We start from the raw sequence: 20,777 nt of genomic DNA on the forward strand, positions 1-20,777 counted from the left end.
GGTACCAGGAGCATGGGAAACAAGGCCCCAGGTCTGGCCCACCCCGGAGTCACCTGCCCACAGCAGACACAGGGCTCGGGGACAGGGTATCCCTGCAGGCAGTGCCCCTCCGAGCACGGACGGGTGGGCTCAGACAAATTTGAGGGTGTGCTCGGCTGCAGTGCCCCATCACCTGAGAAAAATCGAAAGTTCCCACAAAAAGAACATCACCCAATTCTTAATACAATATTTATTATTTATATACAAAACCCCCATCTCAAACCACTGACTGTACAAGAGGAAAGACCAGCGTCAGGTGGCATGCTGGGAGCCCAGCGTGGGGCCCTGGGCCCCACAGAGGACAGAGGCCTGGCACCCACGCGAAGGCTGCCCCTTCGTGGGTCCTGGTGCGACCTGAGGCCGCACAGGTCCTGGGCCCCCCCAGCACTGCAGAGCTACACCCCTCACCTCTGAGGTGAGGCTGCCAGCTTTAGCAATAGGAATAGCCCCCAGGGATGTCCTGTGAGTAAAAATATAGAGAAGTGTTACCAAAATAGAAGGCTTTGTTACGAAAAATCTTTGGTAGTAACGGTTCTTGACGTCCCCCCCAAGGGTAGTGGGCTAACTAATAAATAAGGAATATAGATTTTAAGCTATAGAAACAGAACAATAACCGCCCCCGACCCCCAAAAAAACCCGCCAAAACCCCAAGCCCTCGAATCTGGTACACGATTGAGTTTTTCTCTTAAAAAAAAAATCAATCATCATCTTAAGGCTGGGCTCACCGCCTCTCGCGAGCCCTTAGACACCTGCGAATCGTTACGTCATTTTTGGAGATTCCTCGGGGTGGTCCCGTCTCTGGATTTTTGTGTTTGTTTTTTTTTGGTCAGTCGACTTGGTTTTACCTCATGATGTCCACGAAGGTTTGCTTAGTGCTGGGGTTGGCAGAGGTGGGGCTCTAAGGGGCCAGGTGACCCCTCCAATCATGGGCCCCAGTGCTTCTCTCGCCGCCCCCCCCTCACTGCCGCTCCAAGAGTGAAACAAACCCCTCCGAAGCCTTCCGGGGACTGGGTGAGGGGACTAGGCCCCCTTCCCCCCAGGACCTGGTTGTCCTAGCTTCTGAACTCCCAGAGGAAAAAGCCGGGCTCCTCCGAACCGGAGGCAGGAGGCCTTAGGGAGACGCAGATTCCTGCTTCCTTTTCTCCTCACCCCTCAGAAAGCTCCCCTGCACCTGCCCAGGCAAGGATTTGAACTCCTGCTTCTATCCTGGGCCCCCCCCCCCCGAGGGTCCCCAAACCGAGCAATACGGCGATTTCGATTTCAATGCAAAGGAGCCTCTCCCCCCACCGCCAAAACCTATTTCTAAGCATTGTCTTTGCCATTCAGCCGGACACCAGTGATTCTTTCCCTCCACCGCGGAGACACATGATAAAGGGAATTCCTTGCGCAATAGTTTTGTGCAAAAAAACCCAGGAAAGACTTAGAAAAGCAAAACAAAACAAAAACCAACCAGGAAGAAGGGAGAGCAACGCCATTATCACGGAAAGAGGCCCGCGTCTGTCAGGAAGCCCTTGGAAAGAAAGAGCCGGGCTGGACACTACAGGTCACCCCAGGGAGAGCAGGCCCGTCCACCCTAAAGTAGGGGCCTGCTGGCGGGCTGCTATAGGGTGCCCGTGGGGAAGGCCAGGCTGCCCACCCTGGGAAGGGGCCCGGCTGACTGGCCGATACGGGACGCTCATGGGGAAGACCAGGCTGTCCACCCCGAGAAGGGGTCCATTCGTCCGGCCACTACAGGGCGCCGGTGGAGATGGTCGGGCTGTCCTGGCCGGCTCTGGCGGCGTGGTTGTTGCAGGTGTCGTCCTGAGGGCGGCCCTTGTCCATCCAGGTGTCCAGCAGCTGCTGCTTGCCCTGCTCCTCCCGCATGAATAGCTCCACCATGAGCACCTTCTCCTTATGGATCTGCTGGCTGATGTCTTTGGGGATGTCGGGAATCACCCAGTCCACGAAGTCACTCATGAACATCACCAGGTTCTGCAAGGACCAGCGGGCTCGTGAGGCGGGGAGGGGACAGTGCACCCCCCACCTCCCAGGAGCAGCTGCAGACCCCTCCCTTCTCTGGATACCCTCTAGGGGCGCCGACGGCCCTGTGTGTGCCAGAGTAGCAACACGGTCCTGGGGGCTTTCAGGGGCTGTATTTGTAGAAGGAGAGAGCCAGCCCTTTCTTCGGAGCCCCCTGCGAGTGGGCAGGAACCTCCGGCCCTTTCCTGAGCAGCTGGGACTCCCCCAACAGCCCCTCTGGAAACTTTTTGAAAGAAATTCTTTGGCGGGATTGCCTTGGTTGTCGTCCAAGCCAGTTACAACGCAGGGTGGCCCAGGTGGAACTGTGCCTGTTTGGGCTCTCCAGGCTGCGACCTTTCCGACCCAGATCGCCCGGCCTTTCTTCCAAGGCCCCTTGGGGTGGCCTGGGCCGCCAACCGGGGATGTGAATGGTGAGCTGGTCCAGCCACCACAAGGTGCCTCAGCAGCAAAGCCTGGTGGTCTCCAGTGAACAGTTTCACACCTCCCCCCAACCCCCTGCTCTTAGGTCTGGCTGGCATGTGTCTCTCTCTAGACCCCACAGGACCCTCTTTTGGATCCACAACCCCTGCTACCAGGGGCAGAAGGTCCAGACGGCGAGGCAAGCGTCTGCAAGGAACAACCCGATGGAACCGTGTGAAGCAGTTCACGGCAGACCCACCAGGAAGCACAGGTAAGCCAGTGCTCCCTCCCCATGCCGACCCTGCTCTCCTCACTTCCTCTGAGCCCCGACTCTCTCCCCCCCGGGACCCCCACAGCCCCCCGCACCTGGAAGACGATGACGAAGGCCAGCCTGGCCGCCAGCACGGCCCAGAAGTCCTTGGAGATGTCATACTTGTGCTCGGACCACGGGGGCTCACGGTAATCTTTGTACCTGCAGGGCATGCGGGATCAGGGCTGGTGAAGATGGGACCTTCCGGGAGGGAGCATGGGCTTGGACAGTGCAAGGGGGGAGCTGCCAGGCAGCCTGCGCCATGAGGAGCCCTGGCCCTGGAGAAAGACCGGGAACACCAGGTACTGGGCAAGAACTCAGGGGTTCTGTGCAAGTAACCGGCATCCTCGCAGCCGTGCTGCCACCCACAGAGGCGAGGGCTGTGGCCACCTGGTCAGAGGCAGGCCAAAAGCTGAAATGCCTGGGGGTCACACACCCATGCTCAGAGCAGTGGCCGAAGACAGCAACTTCCCAGGTGTCTGAGCACCATGGAGTGGACGCATGCAGCAACAGCCACCAGCAAAGGGAACCCAAGTCCTGTGCACATGCCCATGAGGGCACACCTGATGTTCAGGGTGCTGAGTGAGGGCAGTCTCTCCTAGGGACGCTAGACTGGGTGGATGCACAGAAGGCCAGGCTGGGGGCGGCCACCAGAGCAGCACTGTGAAGTGAGGGACAATTCACCACCTGATGGGACTCACCAGGTTGCCCCAGGTGGAAAGGTGGGTGTGCTTGAGGTGGGGATAGACGTTGTCTCACGGCAGAAACATTAAGTGGGACAGAAGGGCCGTAGACCCCAAAGGTTTTGGCAAGCACAGCCGAGTCTCCTTGGTTGGAGGGAGGAAGTGGATTCTGTAAGACTGAGCCCCCTCCGGCCCTAAACCCCACCACATGCCCCTCCTATGTAACCATCAGGGTGGGCTCCAGGAAGGCGACCTGAAAACCACTTGCTGAGCCTTTCCAGTCTTGGGGTAGGACGTGCTTGAAAACCAAAGGCACGGAACTTTGATCAAGGTCGCTCGGCTCTGAGTTTCAGCACAAGGTGCAAGTCGGGGCCCGTTGGAGCAGCTGTCCCCGGCCAGCCAGCTTGCCCGCCACACCCCAATTCCGGTGCTGGAGGCAGCCGCTTGCTTCCCATGACTCCAGCTGTCTACTCTTGACCTTGACCCTGCTCTTGAAATAATAGGCAGACCTGAGACCCAAAGCCCTGAGTTCTCCATTCAGACGTGGCCGGCGGACATCCGGATCCCGTGGAATGCAGCCGTCCTTCTGGGTTCTGTGGCATCACCTCTGACTCATGGCGAGGGACAGGCTGGTGCGCCTCCAGGGGGTTGTCACTGCCCTGGTTTTCAGCAGCGTGCCGGACCTTTCTTCCAAGGCACCTCTAGGTGGATTCGAACCCACGGACTCACCCCTCTCTTTCCCTCTCGGCTCCTGAGTCCACACTGTAGCACCGGCCTATCTTCTCAGTGGCCCCTTGCTCTCTGCCTACTTTTAAGATACCCTGAGATGCCCAGCACTTCCCCCAAACAACTGGGAGGGGCAGTGTGAGGGAGAGAGCCTGAGATCTCACCTCCACCCAGGGTCCCCAAGGGCTCCCTGATTCTGGGGTATGATGCTCCCCCAAACCAGGCTTTGGTTTTAAGGAGGCTGCAGAGTCCAATGACAAGCCCATGGTGTCATTGTGGGGCGGGGTTCATGGGCCGGGCTGCAGGTGCTACCGAAAACCGAAGGAGGGCTGGGAGCCACCGGGCAGTGCCCTGGCAGGGACTCTGAGCCCTGGTGGTCAGCTCATACCTGCTACGGCTTGCTGTGTGAGCTTGAGCAACCTTTTTGGGCGCCAATCGGGACACTCTCTGACCGAGTGTCTAAGAAGCCCTGGTTTGAGCCCACCAGTGGCTCTGGGGCATCAGGAAGGGTTCCAGGGAACAGTCTCGGGAAGCCCACTCGGTCCTGCAGGCCCCTGTGTGGGTTAGACTCCCCATCCGGTGCTGGTTGTCTTTCTACACAGTGGCAGGCACGCTCTGCTGCCGTGAGCTGCTGCTGGCTCCAGTGAACACAACCCTAGCTGGCCCTGTACTCCCACACTGTGGGGACCCCCCCGGTTTTCCCCTCACTTTAGGAAGCAGATCACCAGGCCTGCCTGCCAGGTCCCCTGCAAGCTGGAAGCTCTGCGAAACTCTGCTCAGCAGCGTAATCACAGCACCCCTGCAGCGCACGAGGTGCATGGACCGGGAATCGAACTGGGGTCCCGGCACGGGAGGGGGTTTCTCCCATCGAGCCACAGCTGCTTGCAAGCCCCCTTCTTGGGCAGCAAGTCAGCGGGAAGCTGGCAGACAAGGCCCAGCTCCTCGGGGCTGTATTTCTGGAGGCTGCCAACTCGGAGATAGGGCAGGGGCACGGGTGCCAGCGGCTGAGTGATAAGAGGTTGCCCAACCTGCTCTCCGAGAGGAACAGGCAGCCCCATATGCTGCTCCTCCCTGCTGCCTCCCGCACTCCAGGCCAGCTGCTCCAGGATGCCGGAACATGCCCTGGGGTCAGCTGGCCAACCCCTACGCACCCCTCGAAGCCCACTCATAGCTGCGTCCAGAGAGACTTTGAGCCAACCGTATCTGAGCAGATCTCTGTGTGTGCCCCTCCCCTCACCTAGCCTGTGGGTACCTGCAGGGGGCAGCCTGCTGCCCTCCTCTGGGTGCGGCTGCTTCAGCTCGGGCAGTAGCCAGCAGCACTGTCAGCTTGCAGCCCCAGGCAGGCTGGGCTGGGCTGGGCTGGGCACAGCTCCTCCCACGCCCACTCTCCTGGGAGCGGTCAGCACCTGCCTCTGCACCTGATGCGGCCAGCGGTGGAAAGGAGCGGCTGGGTAAAGCCTGAGGAGCACCATGCTCTGCTCCTCCCAGCTCCTGGTCCCCATGAGCTGAAGCAACAACACTCCTAGCACCAGGATCACGGCTGCTTCCTTGTGTGTACCCCCATGCCGTCAACAAGGGCCACGGACAGCCACAGCCACCTGCTTGGGCCTCTCCCCTGGGGTGCCGGTGGGGGCAGCCGCTTCCTTAACCTGAGCCTGGGACCCGCCATCCAGTGTCCCTCCAGAAAACCTGGGCTTACCCCTACACACACACACACACACACACACACACACACACACACACACACACACACCTAACCAATGATATCATGGGACAGGGTAGAACTGCGCCAGTGGGCTTCTGGGAGGCCGACTCTTGATGGGAGTAGAAAGCCCCGTTTTGGGGAAGGTGTTCGCAGAAAGAAGCATGCACACCTCCCGGCCTCCCTCTGGGCTACTTCTTCCTTTCAGCCTGCGGGCCTGGCACCAGGGCAGGGTGCAGTGGATGACCTGTCCTCCATCCTCCTGGGGCACTCTGCTGCCCTGAGCACCAGCCAGGTGCAGCAGCTGTGCGGCAGTGACTGATGGGGCCGGCGCCAAGCTCTATGCTTTTGGCTGCCCAGCATCGGTGCCCTCTCCTGCAGGCTCCACCACCTTAGTGTCCTCCCGGGCCCCTCTGACCACAACCCCTCCCCTGATGCATGACCGGCCCAGCCAGTGGGAGTCATCCCCCCAGCCCTGGCAGGCCTTGTATGGACCCCAGGGGGCTGAGCAGGGCGGAGGCTGCATGGGAGCCCATGGGGTTCCCTAGCAGCACAGTGGGGCACTGTGGAAGACAAGCCTGCCAGGGGGAAGGTGGCACCGGACCAGGCTACCCCTGAGTCGGTCTCTTGGCTCTGTGGGAAACCGAGCTCGCACATTTGAGTGGAGGGGTCCAGAGGGTACCTGCAGATCTGCACCTCGTAGCCCAGGTCCAGGGGGTCGTTGGGAGCCGTGCCGTTCTGGAAGTCGCTGACATCGAAGGAGGACAGCGTGTGGTTGATGAAACCGTGCATGGTCCCGTCCTTGCTGTACATGTACAGGTACACCAGGCGCGGGATGAAGTCGGACGTGAAGGAGATCACGAAGGCCTGGGGGGGGGACAGCGGGGTGAGTGGGGGGAGCGCTGGCCACCACCGGGGGCGGCGTGGCTGTCTAACACTGAGGGGGAAGATTACCCAATACCTGGAGGGAGGTAGAAGGGATGTCCCCCACCAGGGGGGGTCAGCTGGGTGAATACTGGAGGGGGAAGGGATACCCACCATCCGGGGGAGGGTTGTCCATCATGGGGGGAGGAGAGGGCTGTCTCCACCTTGGGGAGACAGTGGGTTAAGTGTGGGAGGAGGAGGCTGGCCACTTTCCATGGGGTGGAGCAAGGGGTGGACAGTGGGTGGAGCTGGAGGGGGCATAAGGAAGGGCCGGCCCACTGCCACGAGGGCTGAAGTCGGGCCCACGGCCTCTGCCCAGAGTGTGCCTACAGGAAGCTGAGGAGATGACCAGGAGGCAGTCAGTGCCCTCCGGAGTGGGAAGTCTCAGGAATCTCTCACGGGCTGTGCGATTTCAGACCCACGTGACCCCTCTGAGCCCCCCACTGTCATCTGTAAACGGGACACTGGTCTCACTGACAGGACACTTTGAGAAGCTGGGGGGCGGCAGGGAAGGTATTGGCATAGACCGTCAGTGGGGTGGTCTCGGGGCAGCATGGTATGGTGCAGGGGCCCGGAGTGGACGCCAGGCTGTGTGACCACCTGCAGGTGGCTCGTCCTCTGTGCCTCAGGTTCCTCATCTGAATGATGGGCTGGAACACTGGACCTCACCCTCATCCTGACCAAGGGATACCACCCTCCTGCTGGCCCGGCCAGCCGGGTGTCCCTTCCCTCACTTACATTGATGATGACCGCCAGCTTCCCGACACCTCTGAGGATGTTGTACCAGATTCCTGAGGGAGAAGAAAACTGCTGCTTTAAGGGGCCCTGCTGACCCAGCCTGGTGCTGCAGAGCCTTAAGCACTGGGCCACCAACCCAAAGCCCAGAGGCTCATGGGTCCAGCCCGGAGGTGTCTTGGAAGAAATTCCTGGTGGTCTACTTCTGAAAAACCAGCCAGTGCACACCCCCCTCAATCCCTCCCCCCCGCCCTGAGCCAGGTCCACACTGACACACGCAGGGACACCAGGGGTCGGAATTGACTACCCAGCAGGTTGTTTGGTTTTCCTGGGAATGACCTTGCAGTCCACGGGAGAGGGAGGGAACGGTTAAGATGTTCAGCTGCTAAGCTAAAGGTTGGAGGTTCAAATCCACTCCGGGCACCTCCGGGAGGTTCTATCCTGTCCTGTGGGTTCGCTGTGAGTCGGCACCGACTCCATGGCTGTGGGTTTGCTCTTTGGTCTGGATGGTTTTGTAATGAAGGGTTGAGAACAATTAGTCCAAGGGGAAAAGCCTCATTAAAACTGTCTTTCTGCCATGAAGAAAAACCAACTGGGGAAAAAAATGAAAGAGAAGGTTTGAGCTGCAGGAGGAACTGTGGACAGAGAGACACACACACACAGGCGCCAATGTGGGCGTCTGAACCCCACTCGGTACGTGCTTCAATAGCAGAACTCAGCCAAAAGAAGTTGGGCTTCAGGGAGAAGGCGTGGCTTCAGTAGGAAAAGAAGCTTCCTGCGGGCTCACCGCGTCGGCATTTGCTTAAACGTCCACTCCACGGGCCCCACGGAACGCTGGCCTTCTTGGGTGGGGAAACAGACCCATGTGCAACGGCAGAGCTTGGGGGCTGCTTGGGGGGCGGGGCTTGTGACGAGGCTGCCAGTGCTGCCAGAGATAGTGGCTGAAGTGGGCCTCAGCAGGCACCGCCCAGTGGCGCGGGCAGAAACCGCCTCGGTGGCAGATGGCAGGCTCTAGGTGGCGGTGCAGGGGTTTGACCACCATGAAGTAAAAGGAAAAAGGATCCCACTCGGGTGCAGCGCCCACCCCACAGAGCCGGTGTTATCAGAGACCTGGAGGCTGGGTCAGGGGATTGCCATCTGGATCGAGCCCTGGGGGCACTGTGGGTCAGGCAGGGTGGGTGGGTCAAGGCCAGTGGCCGCTGTGCAGGGAAAAGGGGAGGCCGTCTGCTCCAGGAAAGATGCACGGTCTCGGAAGACCCTGCACAGCGTCACTCGGAGTCGGGATCGACTCATTGGTGGGGGTGCGGTGGGGTGGGGTTTGCTTTTGTGCCTGCCAGAGGGGGCCCTGGAGGGGCAGTGGTTAAAGCACCCTGCCACACACCAAGAGTGGGCTGCGCCCACCCGTCCCTCTGTAGGAGGAAGAAGAGGCAGTCTGGTCTCGTAAACGTCCCAGCCTGGCAGACTGTGGGGTGGCTCTCCTCAGTCCTGTAGGGTCTACAGCAGGTCAGCAGTGGGTTTGAGTTAGATGGAGCTGGAACACCTGCCTCCCCACTCCGCCCCGCCCCCATCACCTCTCCTGACCTGCTACGCCTGGCTGTGCCACACCCTCCCCACCATCTGTCAGTTTCTGGTACTGGGTTCCTGTGATGCTGAAAGCTTTGACACTGGGATGTAAAATGCCAGCAGGTGGACAGGAGTCAGCACAACATCCAGAAGAAGACCAGGAAGAAAGGACTGGTGACCTGCTTCTGAAAACCAGCCCACAAACACCCTGTGGGTCACAACTGAACACCACTGGGACACGTGCCCAGGCCATCTGGAAGGCCCTGAAGGTGCACAGTGGACTCGAGTGGGCCCAAAGTTACACAGGTGGCCGGGCAGCACTGGGCTCTTCTGGACAAGGAGGTGCCACCAGCCCAGCTTGCTTGGAGTAAGGAGGACCTGGGATGCTGGACTTGGGGGCTGGCCAGGTGCAGACTCAGTGCTGGAGGGCAGAGGAGGACTTAGCCTGTGGGCCCCACACCCCACATTTGAGAGTCCCAGAGTGGCAGTGAGGGCTGCCCCCACCCAGCCACCTGTGGCAGGACAAAGGGCTGATGGACCACAGTGAACAGGAGGCCCCACAGTACAGATGGAGATTGGAGGGGCCTGAGCTGGTACCCTATCTGCTGGGACAGCACAGTTCTTGCTGATCAGGGCCCAGGGAGGGATTCCTCTGTTGTCCCTAAGCCACATGTCACCACTGAGCTGGAATCTTATCTGAGCAGGGTGGCCACCCTGCTCCTCAGAAAGGCCCGGGTGTCCTGCCACTGAACAGCCACGGAGGGGTCGGACACATGGGGAAGACTGGCCACTGCTTCGTTCCATCTCACGTGGGGTCACCATGAGTGGACCCCCTTTGATAGTCCCCGACCATGACTGTGGGAACAGAACTGTAGGGTTGCTTCTGTCCTCAGCCTGTGGCTGGCCTGGCCAGGCAAGTCACGGACAGAACTTCTACCCAGCAATGAACTGCGGGGGACACCCCTACCCTGTGCATGCTGGACCCCTCTGTGCGGAGCGGAGGCTAGAAAGCAGGGGCTCAGCCAGTACGCTGGACACTTGTCTGCCAGGCACTGCAGGAAGTCACCGGGTCCCGAGTCTGTGGGGGTGTGACAGAACCGGAGATGACCTGCAGAGACTCATTGCCATCGAGTCAATTCTGTTGGACAACGGCCCTAGAGCACTGGGTGGAACTGCCCCTGTGGGGTTCAGAGGCTGTAACTCTTTAGGGGAGTAGAAAACCTCGTCTTTTCCGGGCAGTGGCTAGTGGTTTTGAACTGCTGACCTTGTGGTTAGCAGCCCAATGCGTAACCACCTTATATCAAAGGGACTCAGAGCTACCAGGGACCCAGAGCTGCCAACTCTGACTAGAGGTCAGCGAGAGGCCAGAGAAGGATAAGGGTTTCCAGACAACCCCAACAACCTCTGGTTGGCCCAGGCTGTTGCACCTGCACCAGTGACCAAGAGTCACCTGTGGACAGAAGCATAGGTGCCCGGGACCTGTGTGCACCAGGTGGGAGCTCCTTCTCAGAGGTTCTGAAGGGTTGGGTGTGAACAGGATGCCTGTAGTGGCAGGTGTCAAAGATCGGGGCCCCAGCCAGGTTCCCACATCTCCCACTGGGTCCTAGGAGATACCAAGGCACCTCCGCTTTGGGGCAGAGCTGCCCAGCCTCCTCTGCCTCCTCCCTGTGGGGCCCAGGTCCTGGTATCCGCTGCAGCTCTCTGACCCCTCCCCCACCAGGGTGCCCGCTCAGGGGCCCTGCACGCTTCACAGGAGGGACACAAAAGCCTCTTGAGAGAAAGTTCCGGTTAAGAAGGTCTGAGGCCCGTGAGAAAGGGCAGGTTGAACCTTGGCCAGGGCAGGTAGGAACCAGGAAGTGAGCAGCCAGCTGGACCCGCGGGACGAGAAAAACAGGTGGGGGGTGGGAAGGGGGAGGGGGTCAACCAACCTTTCATCTTTGTGGGTCTGGGGGCAGCCAGTGTCCCAGACAGCAAAGGATGGCAGGGGCACACGAGTCAGTGGGCTCTGCCTGGACCCCAGGGCTCGTGAAAGGACAAGGCACAGCAGGCTGGCCTCACTCTTCTTCCTGACAGGGATGGTCCTCTGCCCCCAGGAGCCGCTGGCCACAGAGCATGCCCCCCCGCCCTTCCGAAGGTGGAGTCTTTTCACACAGCAACTCCGAACCGTGTGCCCAAGGCAGTGGCTGGTTTTTCCAAACGAGATCACCAGGTCTTTCCTATGAGGCATCTCATGGGAGAGACCAACCCCATCCTAGCAGCCAGCAGAGAACACTGTGCCCAGACTGCAGGGCCCAGGGACCACCACTTCTGGGTCCTCCCAGCCTCGGAGAGTTTTCCATCTGTCATTTGGAAGGGACACCTGCCAGCCTCTGCATAGTCCGTGCTCCCAGGCTGGCACTGGCCTGGCCCAACAGGGGTGACCTCTGGAGGGTGCAGGCCCGCTCCCATCTTGCTGCCCCCAGCCCTGGCAATAATGAGGGTGTGGAATGAGGGGTCACCCTGTGACCTCAGGAGAGGCAGGTTCAAGGACTTGGGAGGGTGAGTTAACTCAGGGGCTTTTATGTCTTCGGGTTTCTAAGGAGCTCTCCCAGGAAATGGACCCAGGAGGGGGCTGCACAGGGAGCCAGCACGGAAACCTTACACAGTGTCCCCTTGCTCGATGTCCCTCTCTAGGGAACCAAGGCCCACTGACCGCTGACCACAGATGGCTCGGGGCAAACAGGGGCCGTGGGAACGGCCATTCCTTCAGCTGCAATGAGGAGCCCCATGCAAGGGGAGTGGCCTCAGGGGGCCCTGGAGGTGGCTGGTGGGAGACTGAGCCAAGGCCTCTATCCTAAAACACAGGACGGGTGCCTGAGCCGAGGACGCCCACTGGAAGCCCATCTAAGCCCACCCCCCTGAATTTCTGCAGATCATTTCTGTGTGAAGAGCCCTAGGGTACAGTGGGGTTAAGCACTGGGCTGCGAGCCACAAGGCTGGCGGTTCAAACCCACCCAGCTGCCCATCGGGAGAAAGATGAGGATGTCGGCCACCACATAGGTGGAGTCTTGGAAAACCCACGGGGCCCTTTTGCCCTGTTTCATAGGGTGGCCATGAGTCGGCATCGACTCGAAGGCAGTGGGTTTTTGTCTTTGGGATGCAAAAGGCAACACTCCTGCCTGCCTCACCAAATTGCCCTCTCCCCCTGCTTTTTGAAATCTGTATTTTATGGGGGTATGACTGTCACCATGTCTCTCGGATTCTCTAGGAGTGGCGTGGAAGTACGATTCTAATACCGTGCTCCCTACGAGGTGACATGAACCAATGTCCAGGTGAAGTTCTACTAGAAACGGCTTGCTTTCCTGAAACTGAGCTGGACTGTAAGTTGGCTCACTTACCGATGGGGATGTGGTTGGACCTTTTCCTCCTGACTGGTGGGCCTATCACTGGGGTCTGGAGCCTCGCCTCCTCCACCTCCCAGCTTCTCCCAGCATCTCTCACCACTTCCACAAAGATGGCCATCTATCTCTACTTACATGCCTCTGTAATGGGGAGTTCACTACTCCACCGAGGGGTCCGTTCGGTTCCTGAACTTACTCTTTTGATTGACCTTGGATATCCCCTCCCTCTGCCCCTTGAGCTACGTAGATGAGCCCCCCCCATGCCCCCTTAGTGCCCTGGAGCTGCCCTGATAAGTACATCTCCCTGGGAGTCAGTCAACCCTCCCCTCATCTGTGGAATGGGGTCATCCTGCCTTTCCCTGGCGAATGGGAAGCAATGTGCTAATCTGCATAATCCGCAAAGAATGCCCTTTTCTGCCTCAGCCTCATGGAGCCCTGGTTCCGAGCTGGGCTGGGACCCGCATGGTCAGCAGTTCAAAACCACCAGCAGCTCCGAGGGAGAAAGACGGGGCTCTCTATTGCCGTCCACAGTTAGGGTCTCATAAACCCACAGGAGTCGCTGTGAGTCAGCACTGACTCAATGGCAGCGAGTGAGAGCTTCAGCCTCACTCAGGGCTGTGAGACCACTTGGGCATTTTTTTGTGGGGGTGGGGTTGGTTGAGAGCCACCAGAGAATGTGTCCAGGACACCCCAGACTGTGAGATTCTCGGGAACCCAGTATAAATCCAGTACCAGGTTTTCCTCGGCCAGTGGTCTCCTGCTCAGACACATCCCAGGGCTAAGAGACCCTGGAGACCCTGCGTGGACCCTCCCTTCATCTGCCCTGGCTCCCGAGGATCCGAGCACTGCTCCTGAAACTAGCTCTGGCCCGGAACCCGGTCCCTGCTGGGGCCACTCACTCACCGATGTCCTTGGCCCTGACTGCCACCGGCCTCCGGAGCTCCGTGACGAACTTCTTGGCGTCCAGACGGATCTCGATGATGTTGTTGAGCAGAGCGAACAGCGGGGCCAGCGGGAAGGACGCCACAAACAAGGTGACAAACCCAAACTGGATGACTGTAAGGGAGGAACCCCGGTCAGCGTCACCACCTCACCCCAAGACAGGGGCCACTGGATGGCTCACTCCCCATGGCTGGCCTGGCTCCCTCTGCAGAGACACCCCTGTGGACACACAGAGGGGGCTGGCATGATGGCGGCAGATCCCCAGGGACTGGGGCCAGGCGGGAGTGGGGCCGAGTTAACCCCAAGCAGTGCTCTGGCCAGTGGGCTGCATGTGTGGCTGTCACTTCGTCAAAGGCCTCTGCTGACCGTCGTGTGTGTATGCACGTGCAGGGTAAGGCTGCCCCACCCATCTTCTATGCATGTGGTAGTAGAAGTAGAGCCCGGCGGTGGTGGGGGAGAATCTCAACCCCCTCCCCCATCTGGTCATGGGTGCTTAGCTGGGTGCCACCAGGGCATGCTCTATTGAATGGAGACCATCAGCAACTTGAGTGGGGACCTCAGGAGCTCAGGGGTGGTGGCACCTGAGTACCGAGGAACCCCCAGTCCAGGGCAGCGCTGTCTCGCCTGCCTGTCCCTGGTCAGTAAGCAGCTGGGGCTTCCCTGGGTGGCTCCAAGCAGGGGTTGGGGACCTTTTGGATGGAGTGAGGCCAGGTCAGGAGGCCCGTGGTGCCAAGTGGTAAACAAGGAAGCTGGGAGACTGAGCCGGAACTGGCAGCGGCGTGGGCATGGTTTGGGCACAAGGTGGAGGTAGCATGGTGCCTACAGATGCTGCTGCGGGGGCAGGGCCCAGTCGACAAAGGTGGAGCCCTGGGTGCGCTCTGTGATGGGGCGGGCGGGGGTCCTGGTATTGGGCTGGAGGCTGCCAGGCTCAGAGACCATCTGCCGCAATCAGTTTCCCCCTCCCAAGAGGTCAAGCAGTGGAGGGGCTATGCCGGGATCACTGTAGTCTGGCTTCCTCTTCCCACGCATCCATTTCTGGGGCCCCAGGAGCCTCCGGGTGAGGGGATGGGTTAGCGCTCTTAGCAGTGCACTGGAAGGTGGGAGGCTCAGTCCTATCCAGTGGGGTTGGGAGAAACCTGTGTGATTGATCTGTGTCCGTACACCCCAGAGCACAGCGTCTACTCGTGCACACATGGGGGTGGGGTACGGGGGCCACGGGGTCCGAGGTGATTCACCCCCCGTCTGGCACGACCCTCCTGGGCGGTGGAGATGCAGTTAATGCACTGAAAGGGCTGGAGGTTTGGGCCCACCCAGAGGTGGCTCAGAAGAAAGGCCTGGTGATTGACTGAAAAATCAGATGCCCCTCTGGCACAGTTTGACTCATTCTGCCCTGAGTCTGCAGCTTCTCCATGGCAACACTTTTGTGTGGGGAGGGTTGTGCCTCTGGGTGCCCTGCTCTGACTGCTCCCTGGAGGGGAAGGGGCATGGAGTTGCTCACTGGATGGTGGGGTGCAGTGGAGCCAGGAATCCTGTGCCCCCAAACCTGGAAGGAGGCTAAGCCAGATGCCAACCATCATAGACACGAAGACTTGGGGCAGTCAGTCCCGCAGACAGCCAGCACCCAGGGGGGCTGCAGGTGCGAGTGGGAAAAAGGTCTGGGAATCTACTTCTGAAAACACTCCCTAGGCTCTCACGCCCTCTCTGGCCATGGGTGGGGGTGCGGTGAGACCCTGCCTTCCTGCTCCCCAGTCCCGGGCTCCTTCCCTGCTGGGTGGGGGCGGGGCGCAGCACGGCAACTCAGCCAGCCACCCAGGGTCACCCCTCTCCTCCCACCCGCCCCCTGAAAACAGGTGCAGGGCAGGTCTGGGCTGTGCTACAGGCAGGCTTGTCAAGTCTCACCCACCTGCTGCTCAGGGGCCAGGGCCAGGGGTCGGCCTGGGGCCAGCACTGTGAATACCCTGTGGGAGGGTAGGGGTGGGGATGGAGGGGCAGCATGATCAAGCCTGATCTCCTGGGCTTATCCAGCCATCCAACACTTAGTGAGCACCTAGTGCATGCCTGGGCCTATTCCAGGAGCACACACACTGAGTGTCTATTGCATACCTGGAGAGGAGGAGGCAAGAGGGAGGGTGGGAGGTGAGGCCCCAGGTAACCTCTCCCCACCTTTCCCTGATGCCTTATCCCACTGAGAGAGTGAGGCACCACCTCTCCACTGTTGGGGTGATAGGCTCACGCCCTGCTCTGTGCTGCGGGGCCTGTGGGAGGGACTCACTGACTGGGAGGAGGGATGAGTTGGGGGGGCATTCCCAAGGGGCTTGGGGGAGGCACCTGCAGTGTTGGGGGGCAGGGAGAGCAGGGGGCTGCAGCTTCGCAGGGGTGGGTGTACTCCGTCTTGGACCCCAGGAGCAGCAGAGTGGAGCTGTGCTCTCGGGGGTGTTTCCATCTGAACAGGCCTGCCCCTGGAGTGCCATGGGGTGGGTTTGAACCGGCCGCCAGCACCGGAGGGCATACCCAGGGAAGGGCGGTGAGGTTCAGGGCCGGCACTCACTCATTTCCATGTACTCGGGCGTGAGGCCGGCGAAGGGCTCCAGCGTGTAGTCCACCTCATAGCGCTGCTTCCTCTTGACGTACTCCTCGCGGTCCGAGGGGCTACGCCGCTTCAGCTTCAGGTAGCGGATGAACTTCTTCATTTTCCTGGGGATGGGGGTGCGGTGGGGGCTGGAGTCTCAGCGTCCATCTGACTCGGGCGCCGGCCACATGGCCAGGTTCGCTCTGCACATGCAAGCCTTTGCCTTGATGTCTCCATTGTGGACCTAACGTGCCCTCTTCCCACAACGGCTGTGACCATGTAGGGAACTGGGGCACCAAACCACTGCCCCCACTGCCCCACATTGATGCCAACTCAGAGTGACCCCGCAGGACAGAGGACAACTGCCCATGGGGTTTCCCAAGGCCCGCCTCCTTTTTCTCCTGAGGAGCTGTCGGTGGATTTGAACTGCTGACCTGTTGGTGAGTAACCGAGTGCTTTAACCAACATGCTACCAGGGCTCCAAGTGAGCACTCAACTAATCCAAATCCTGCCCATGGAGTCCATGCTGGCTCACCATGACAGGACAGGGTAGAACATGCCCCCTCTTTCAGGAGTGAAAGTCTCAGGGTGGCTGGCAGTTTTGAACTGCTAACCTAGCAGTTAGCAGGCCTGTGTGGCAGCACCGTGTCTGCAGGGCCCCTGTCTGACTCGCGCGACCCCAGGTAGGGTTCTGAAGCTGCATCTTCATGGGCAGAGAGAGCTCTGTCTGCACCCTCAGAGCAGCTGGGGTTCTAGCCACCAAGCGTTTGCTTTAGCCTTAGGCCCCCAGAGCACCCATCTGAGGTCCAGGGGGGGCAGCAGTGCTGAAAGCCACGGAGGAGAGTGGCAGGGGGCAAGGGAGCCACAGAGCCTAGCTGCTTTTCTAGGGAGAAGGGCCCTGAGAACAGTCCAATTGTCCTGACCCCAATAGCAGCTGGCTTTGGGGAGCAGGAGGAGGGCCTGGGTGTCTGGAGGGCACCTGGGAAGGGAGAGGCACCCTGATCTCTGCTTCGGTGGTTTTGGGGCATTCAGGGCAGTGGCACCCCCTGAGCTCAATCAGCTTCTTCTGGTCCATTTACTCTCTATCATGACCCTGGCCTGATGAAGACCCCACAGAGGAGGAGGAGGGGGGGGTGAGAGGAGGAGTGAGAGTAGGGGAAGGAGAGGGAAGGAAAGGAGGGGGATGGGAGGAGGGGGGAGGAGAGAGAGGACAGGAAGAGGAGGAGGGGGAGGAGCAGGAGGAGAGGGGGAGAGGGAAGAGGAGGAGGGAGAGGGGAGGGGGAGCACTCACGGGATGCCGATCTCGAAGAGGTTGTTCTGGATGAGCTGCTTCCCCAGCATGATGATGCTGAGCTGGATGCAGAGCTCCATCAGACAGCCGCCGGGTGCGCACTGTGGGCACATGACACCCTCAGTGCCCGCTGGGCTCCCATGGGGACACAGACAATGTCCACCTCACACAGACTGGGACACAGAGCCGCCCACCCCCTCACCCGCTCACGCCCTCACCCGCCACTGACTTCTGGGACAGGGGATGCTCGAGACCACCGGGCTCAGATGGAGACACAGAGCTGCCCGCCTGCCTGCCCATTGCAACGCTCAGATCCTACCTGGCTGACCACCTGGCACAGACCAGGGTCGCAAAGCAGCTCAGAGGCCACCTCAAGTGCACCTGCACCCCAGCAAGGTCGGCTCAGAGCTGACTCTGGGTATGGGGCCTGGTGGGAAATGGGGCTCTGCAGGGATGATGCCCTGAGGTCACCCTGGCATGATCAAGTGCTGCCAAACCAGTCCCACTCCATGACCCTCCAGGGCAGTGTGGCTCTCTCTGCCCACAGGGATCCCCAGGCTGCCGGTCTTTCAGAAGCATACTGCCCTGCTTTCTCATGCAGAGGCTGGAAGGTTTGAACCACCGACCCCTTGCTGAACAGTTGAGGACTTGAACACTAGGCTGCTGGGGCTGCCTTCAAAGCTCAGCCCAGCCCCTCTGGCCTGCAGTGGATCCTGATGCAGAGTGACCTCCAGGATAGGGCGAAGCGCTCAGAGGGTCCCCTGACTCATCTCTACAGGAGCAGGCAGCCTAGGCTTTCTCCTCGGAGCACCTGGGGGTTCCAACCACCGAGATCCGGTCAGCAGCCGGGCTTTTAACCACCGCACCACTAGGGCGCCTTTCTCAAAGGAACTGATCCCAAACCAAGTGCCCTGCCATCACGTCCTTCCCGACTCCCATCAACCCTCCAAGACAGGGTAGAGCTGCCCCTGTGGGTTTTGGAGACAGTGATTCTTGATGGGAGCAGGCAGCCTTATCCTTCCCCCTCGGTGCGGTGGGTGGGTTTGAACCACCGACCTTACCGTTACCAGCAGAGCCCCTAACGAGGGTGCCAGCACAGATCCCGCAGACTGGAGCCGGTGCCCCTAATCCAAAGACTGGTGAAAGCAGTTTGGGCAGAGCCACCCATTGGGACGACCAGGTAGGAGCAACGCCACCTTGCGAGTCAGGGCAGGCCAGGGGACGAGGAGAGGAGGGGTCCTTCCCCGGTGCTTTCCAGACAGGACATCCAGCCCTGGTACTGGGCACTCAGACTGCAGTGGGTGGTCAGGGCAGCCTGGGGACTTGTTCATCTTGCCCACAGGCTGCTGAGACGGGGAGGGGCTTCAGCTGGCACTAGGTCACGTTGCCGGGGAGTGGGAGTTAGTGGGATGGAGTTCAGATCTTCCACTATCCACGTGTGCGCCCCACGCCGCTTCCATTGCCACAGTAGTGGGTTAGGTCAAAGCAGTTGGGAAGGGGAGGAACCCCCATCTCCCAGGCTGGGTGTCCCTGCACCCAAGGGATTTAGTGTACCTCGGGCCAGGGGTCAGGCAGGTAGGTGAGGGTCAGAGCCCCCTGCTCAAGCAAAGTGGACATGGCGATGAGTCTTGAGCCTTTTATCCAGTGACCCTCAGCATTGGTCCTTCAGGACCAAACCCAAACTCACTGCCACCGCACCGCATTGGTGCCGACTCACGGTGACCCTGCATCCCAGCAGAACTGCCCCTGTGGGCTTCCGAGGCTGCAACTCCTTATGGGAGTAGAGGGCCCCATCGTTCCTCTCGGAGCAGCTGGTGGTTTCAAACTGCTGACCTTGTTAGCAGCCCAATGCGTAACCACTATGCCACCAGGGCTCCTGGCGTTAGTCCTCGAGGGCCACGTACGATCCACAGAAAGCACGTGCCCTCCGCTTAAATCTCTTCCACAAAAGCATCTCCCAACATTTCCATCCCTATAGGAGTGTGCCAAGGTCACGGACTGCTGTTGGGGGAGGCCTTAGTCTTGGAACACTTAGGAGCCGCGATGCAGGTGGGTGGGCTGGCAGCCAGATCCCCCTACCTGATGTCCACCCTAGTCTTCTTCACCATATTGTCAGATGGGCCGGGTTATTCTATGGGCTGCACACAAGCACGGGCTCGCCCGAGACTCGGACCACGGGCTTGGGGTCGTGGAGCCAACTGTTGGTCCCGGGACAAACAGCCGAGGAAACCCGTGTCCCCTGACTCCATTCCACAGGCCCACCGTGGGTGGAGACGCCGAGCAGAAGCCAAACGCCACCGGCTGTGGAAACCTAACGGAGCCTGGTGTTTGGAGGGGGGTGGGTTGGGAGTGGCATTCCGACGGGAAGCCCAAAGCGTGCTGGAGACAGACTCCTTTTTTCCCGCTCATCTCACTCACGCCAGAGACCCTCATGGTCTCGGGAACACAGACCCCTCAAAACCCGGATAAAGACCCCCTGCCCTTTCTCTATTCGTGAACTCTGACGGAACTGTCTCCTCTGGGGTGGGGGGCACCCCACCAGCCTAGGGCTGGGAGTGGGTTCCGGGACAGGGAGGAACCTCAAGTCTGAGCCATCCATGCTGGCGGACCTGGGCGAGCAGGGCAGATCCCCCTTTTACCTCCTCCATCCGGAAAGAGCGGAAGATGTACACGTAGTCACCTGGGCGTCCGACGAACCTAAGAAGGTGGGGGAAGCGGGGAGTTAGGGGAGACCACTGGGTCTGAGCCCCTGGGCTGGGTTTAAGGGGTCCTTCCCCCGCCTGACTGAACCTTCCAAAAGAAATGCCCCAAACGACCACATGTGCCTCTGGCCAAGCCCGCGGAGGGGTGAGGGATGGGAACTCCTGGTCAGGAAATAGCCCAGCGGGCCAGGTGGGTGGAGCAGAGGGGGCCTGGAGGGGGCGACCAGCGAAAGTGCGGGATGCCTGCCACCAGACCCCTCTCCGTTCCTCTCCAGGACGATGGTATAGACCCCCTCTCTAGGGGCCCAAAGTGGTCCTGCCGTCCTGGGTGAGGAGAGCAGCCTGCTGGCTGTCTGTGGGGTGATGGAGGGAGCAGGGGTACTTGGTTGAGACCCCGGGGTGGCCAGAGGTTGGTGGTGGCAAGACACTTGGGAGCCCAGGCAGGCGGGTCCCCACCTGAGTGCCTGCCCCCCACAGTCTGAGCTGGCCGGCAGCTGGGCCCTTCCACCCTGGACCCCCCTCTCCTGGTGGGTAACTGTTCTGGCACTCCTGGGGTGCCATGGAGGTGGGGAGATGCCCATTGTGGGATGAGAGTGGGGTCTCAGAGTGGACGCTGTGCCTACCGGCCTTTGAAGAAGGCCACGTAGAAGATGGGGGTGTAGGAGTTGACAAACTTGAGCAGGAAGGCCTTAAAGATGAGCCGCTCCTCGAAGCTCTTCTCCGTCTTGGGAACCTCTAGAAGGGGGAGGCGGGTGAGAGGCTGGTCTTGGGGTGAGGTCACCCTCAGCTCCCC

The 20,777-nt window shown here is 60.2% G+C and overlaps 1 protein-coding gene across 1 annotated transcript in view; it reads right to left on the reverse strand.

Moving 5' to 3' along the window:
• Nucleotides 1-211: 211 nt before the first annotated feature.
• The window catches only part of ANO1 (anoctamin 1), a 160,899-nt gene continuing 140,333 nt past the window's right edge, over nt 212-20,777 (reverse strand). Inside the window, exons 20-28 of the mRNA XM_075545234.1 lie at nt 20,608-20,719; nt 19,922-19,979; nt 17,283-17,383; nt 15,971-16,116; nt 13,384-13,536; nt 7,541-7,593; nt 6,561-6,745; nt 2,824-2,929; nt 212-2,010 (exon numbers count right to left, since the gene is read on the reverse strand). Of these exons, the coding sequence (XP_075401349.1) occupies nt 1,768-2,010; nt 2,824-2,929; nt 6,561-6,745; nt 7,541-7,593; nt 13,384-13,536; nt 15,971-16,116; nt 17,283-17,383; nt 19,922-19,979; nt 20,608-20,719 (1,157 nt within the window). The 3' untranslated portion in view covers nt 212-1,767. The remainder of the gene's footprint in view (nt 2,011-2,823; nt 2,930-6,560; nt 6,746-7,540; nt 7,594-13,383; nt 13,537-15,970; nt 16,117-17,282; nt 17,384-19,921; nt 19,980-20,607; nt 20,720-20,777) is intronic.

Source organism: Tenrec ecaudatus, chromosome 4 (assembly GCF_050624435.1).
Source record: "Tenrec ecaudatus isolate mTenEca1 chromosome 4, mTenEca1.hap1, whole genome shotgun sequence".
In the NCBI taxonomy this organism is placed as follows: domain Eukaryota; kingdom Metazoa; phylum Chordata; class Mammalia; order Afrosoricida; family Tenrecidae; genus Tenrec; species Tenrec ecaudatus.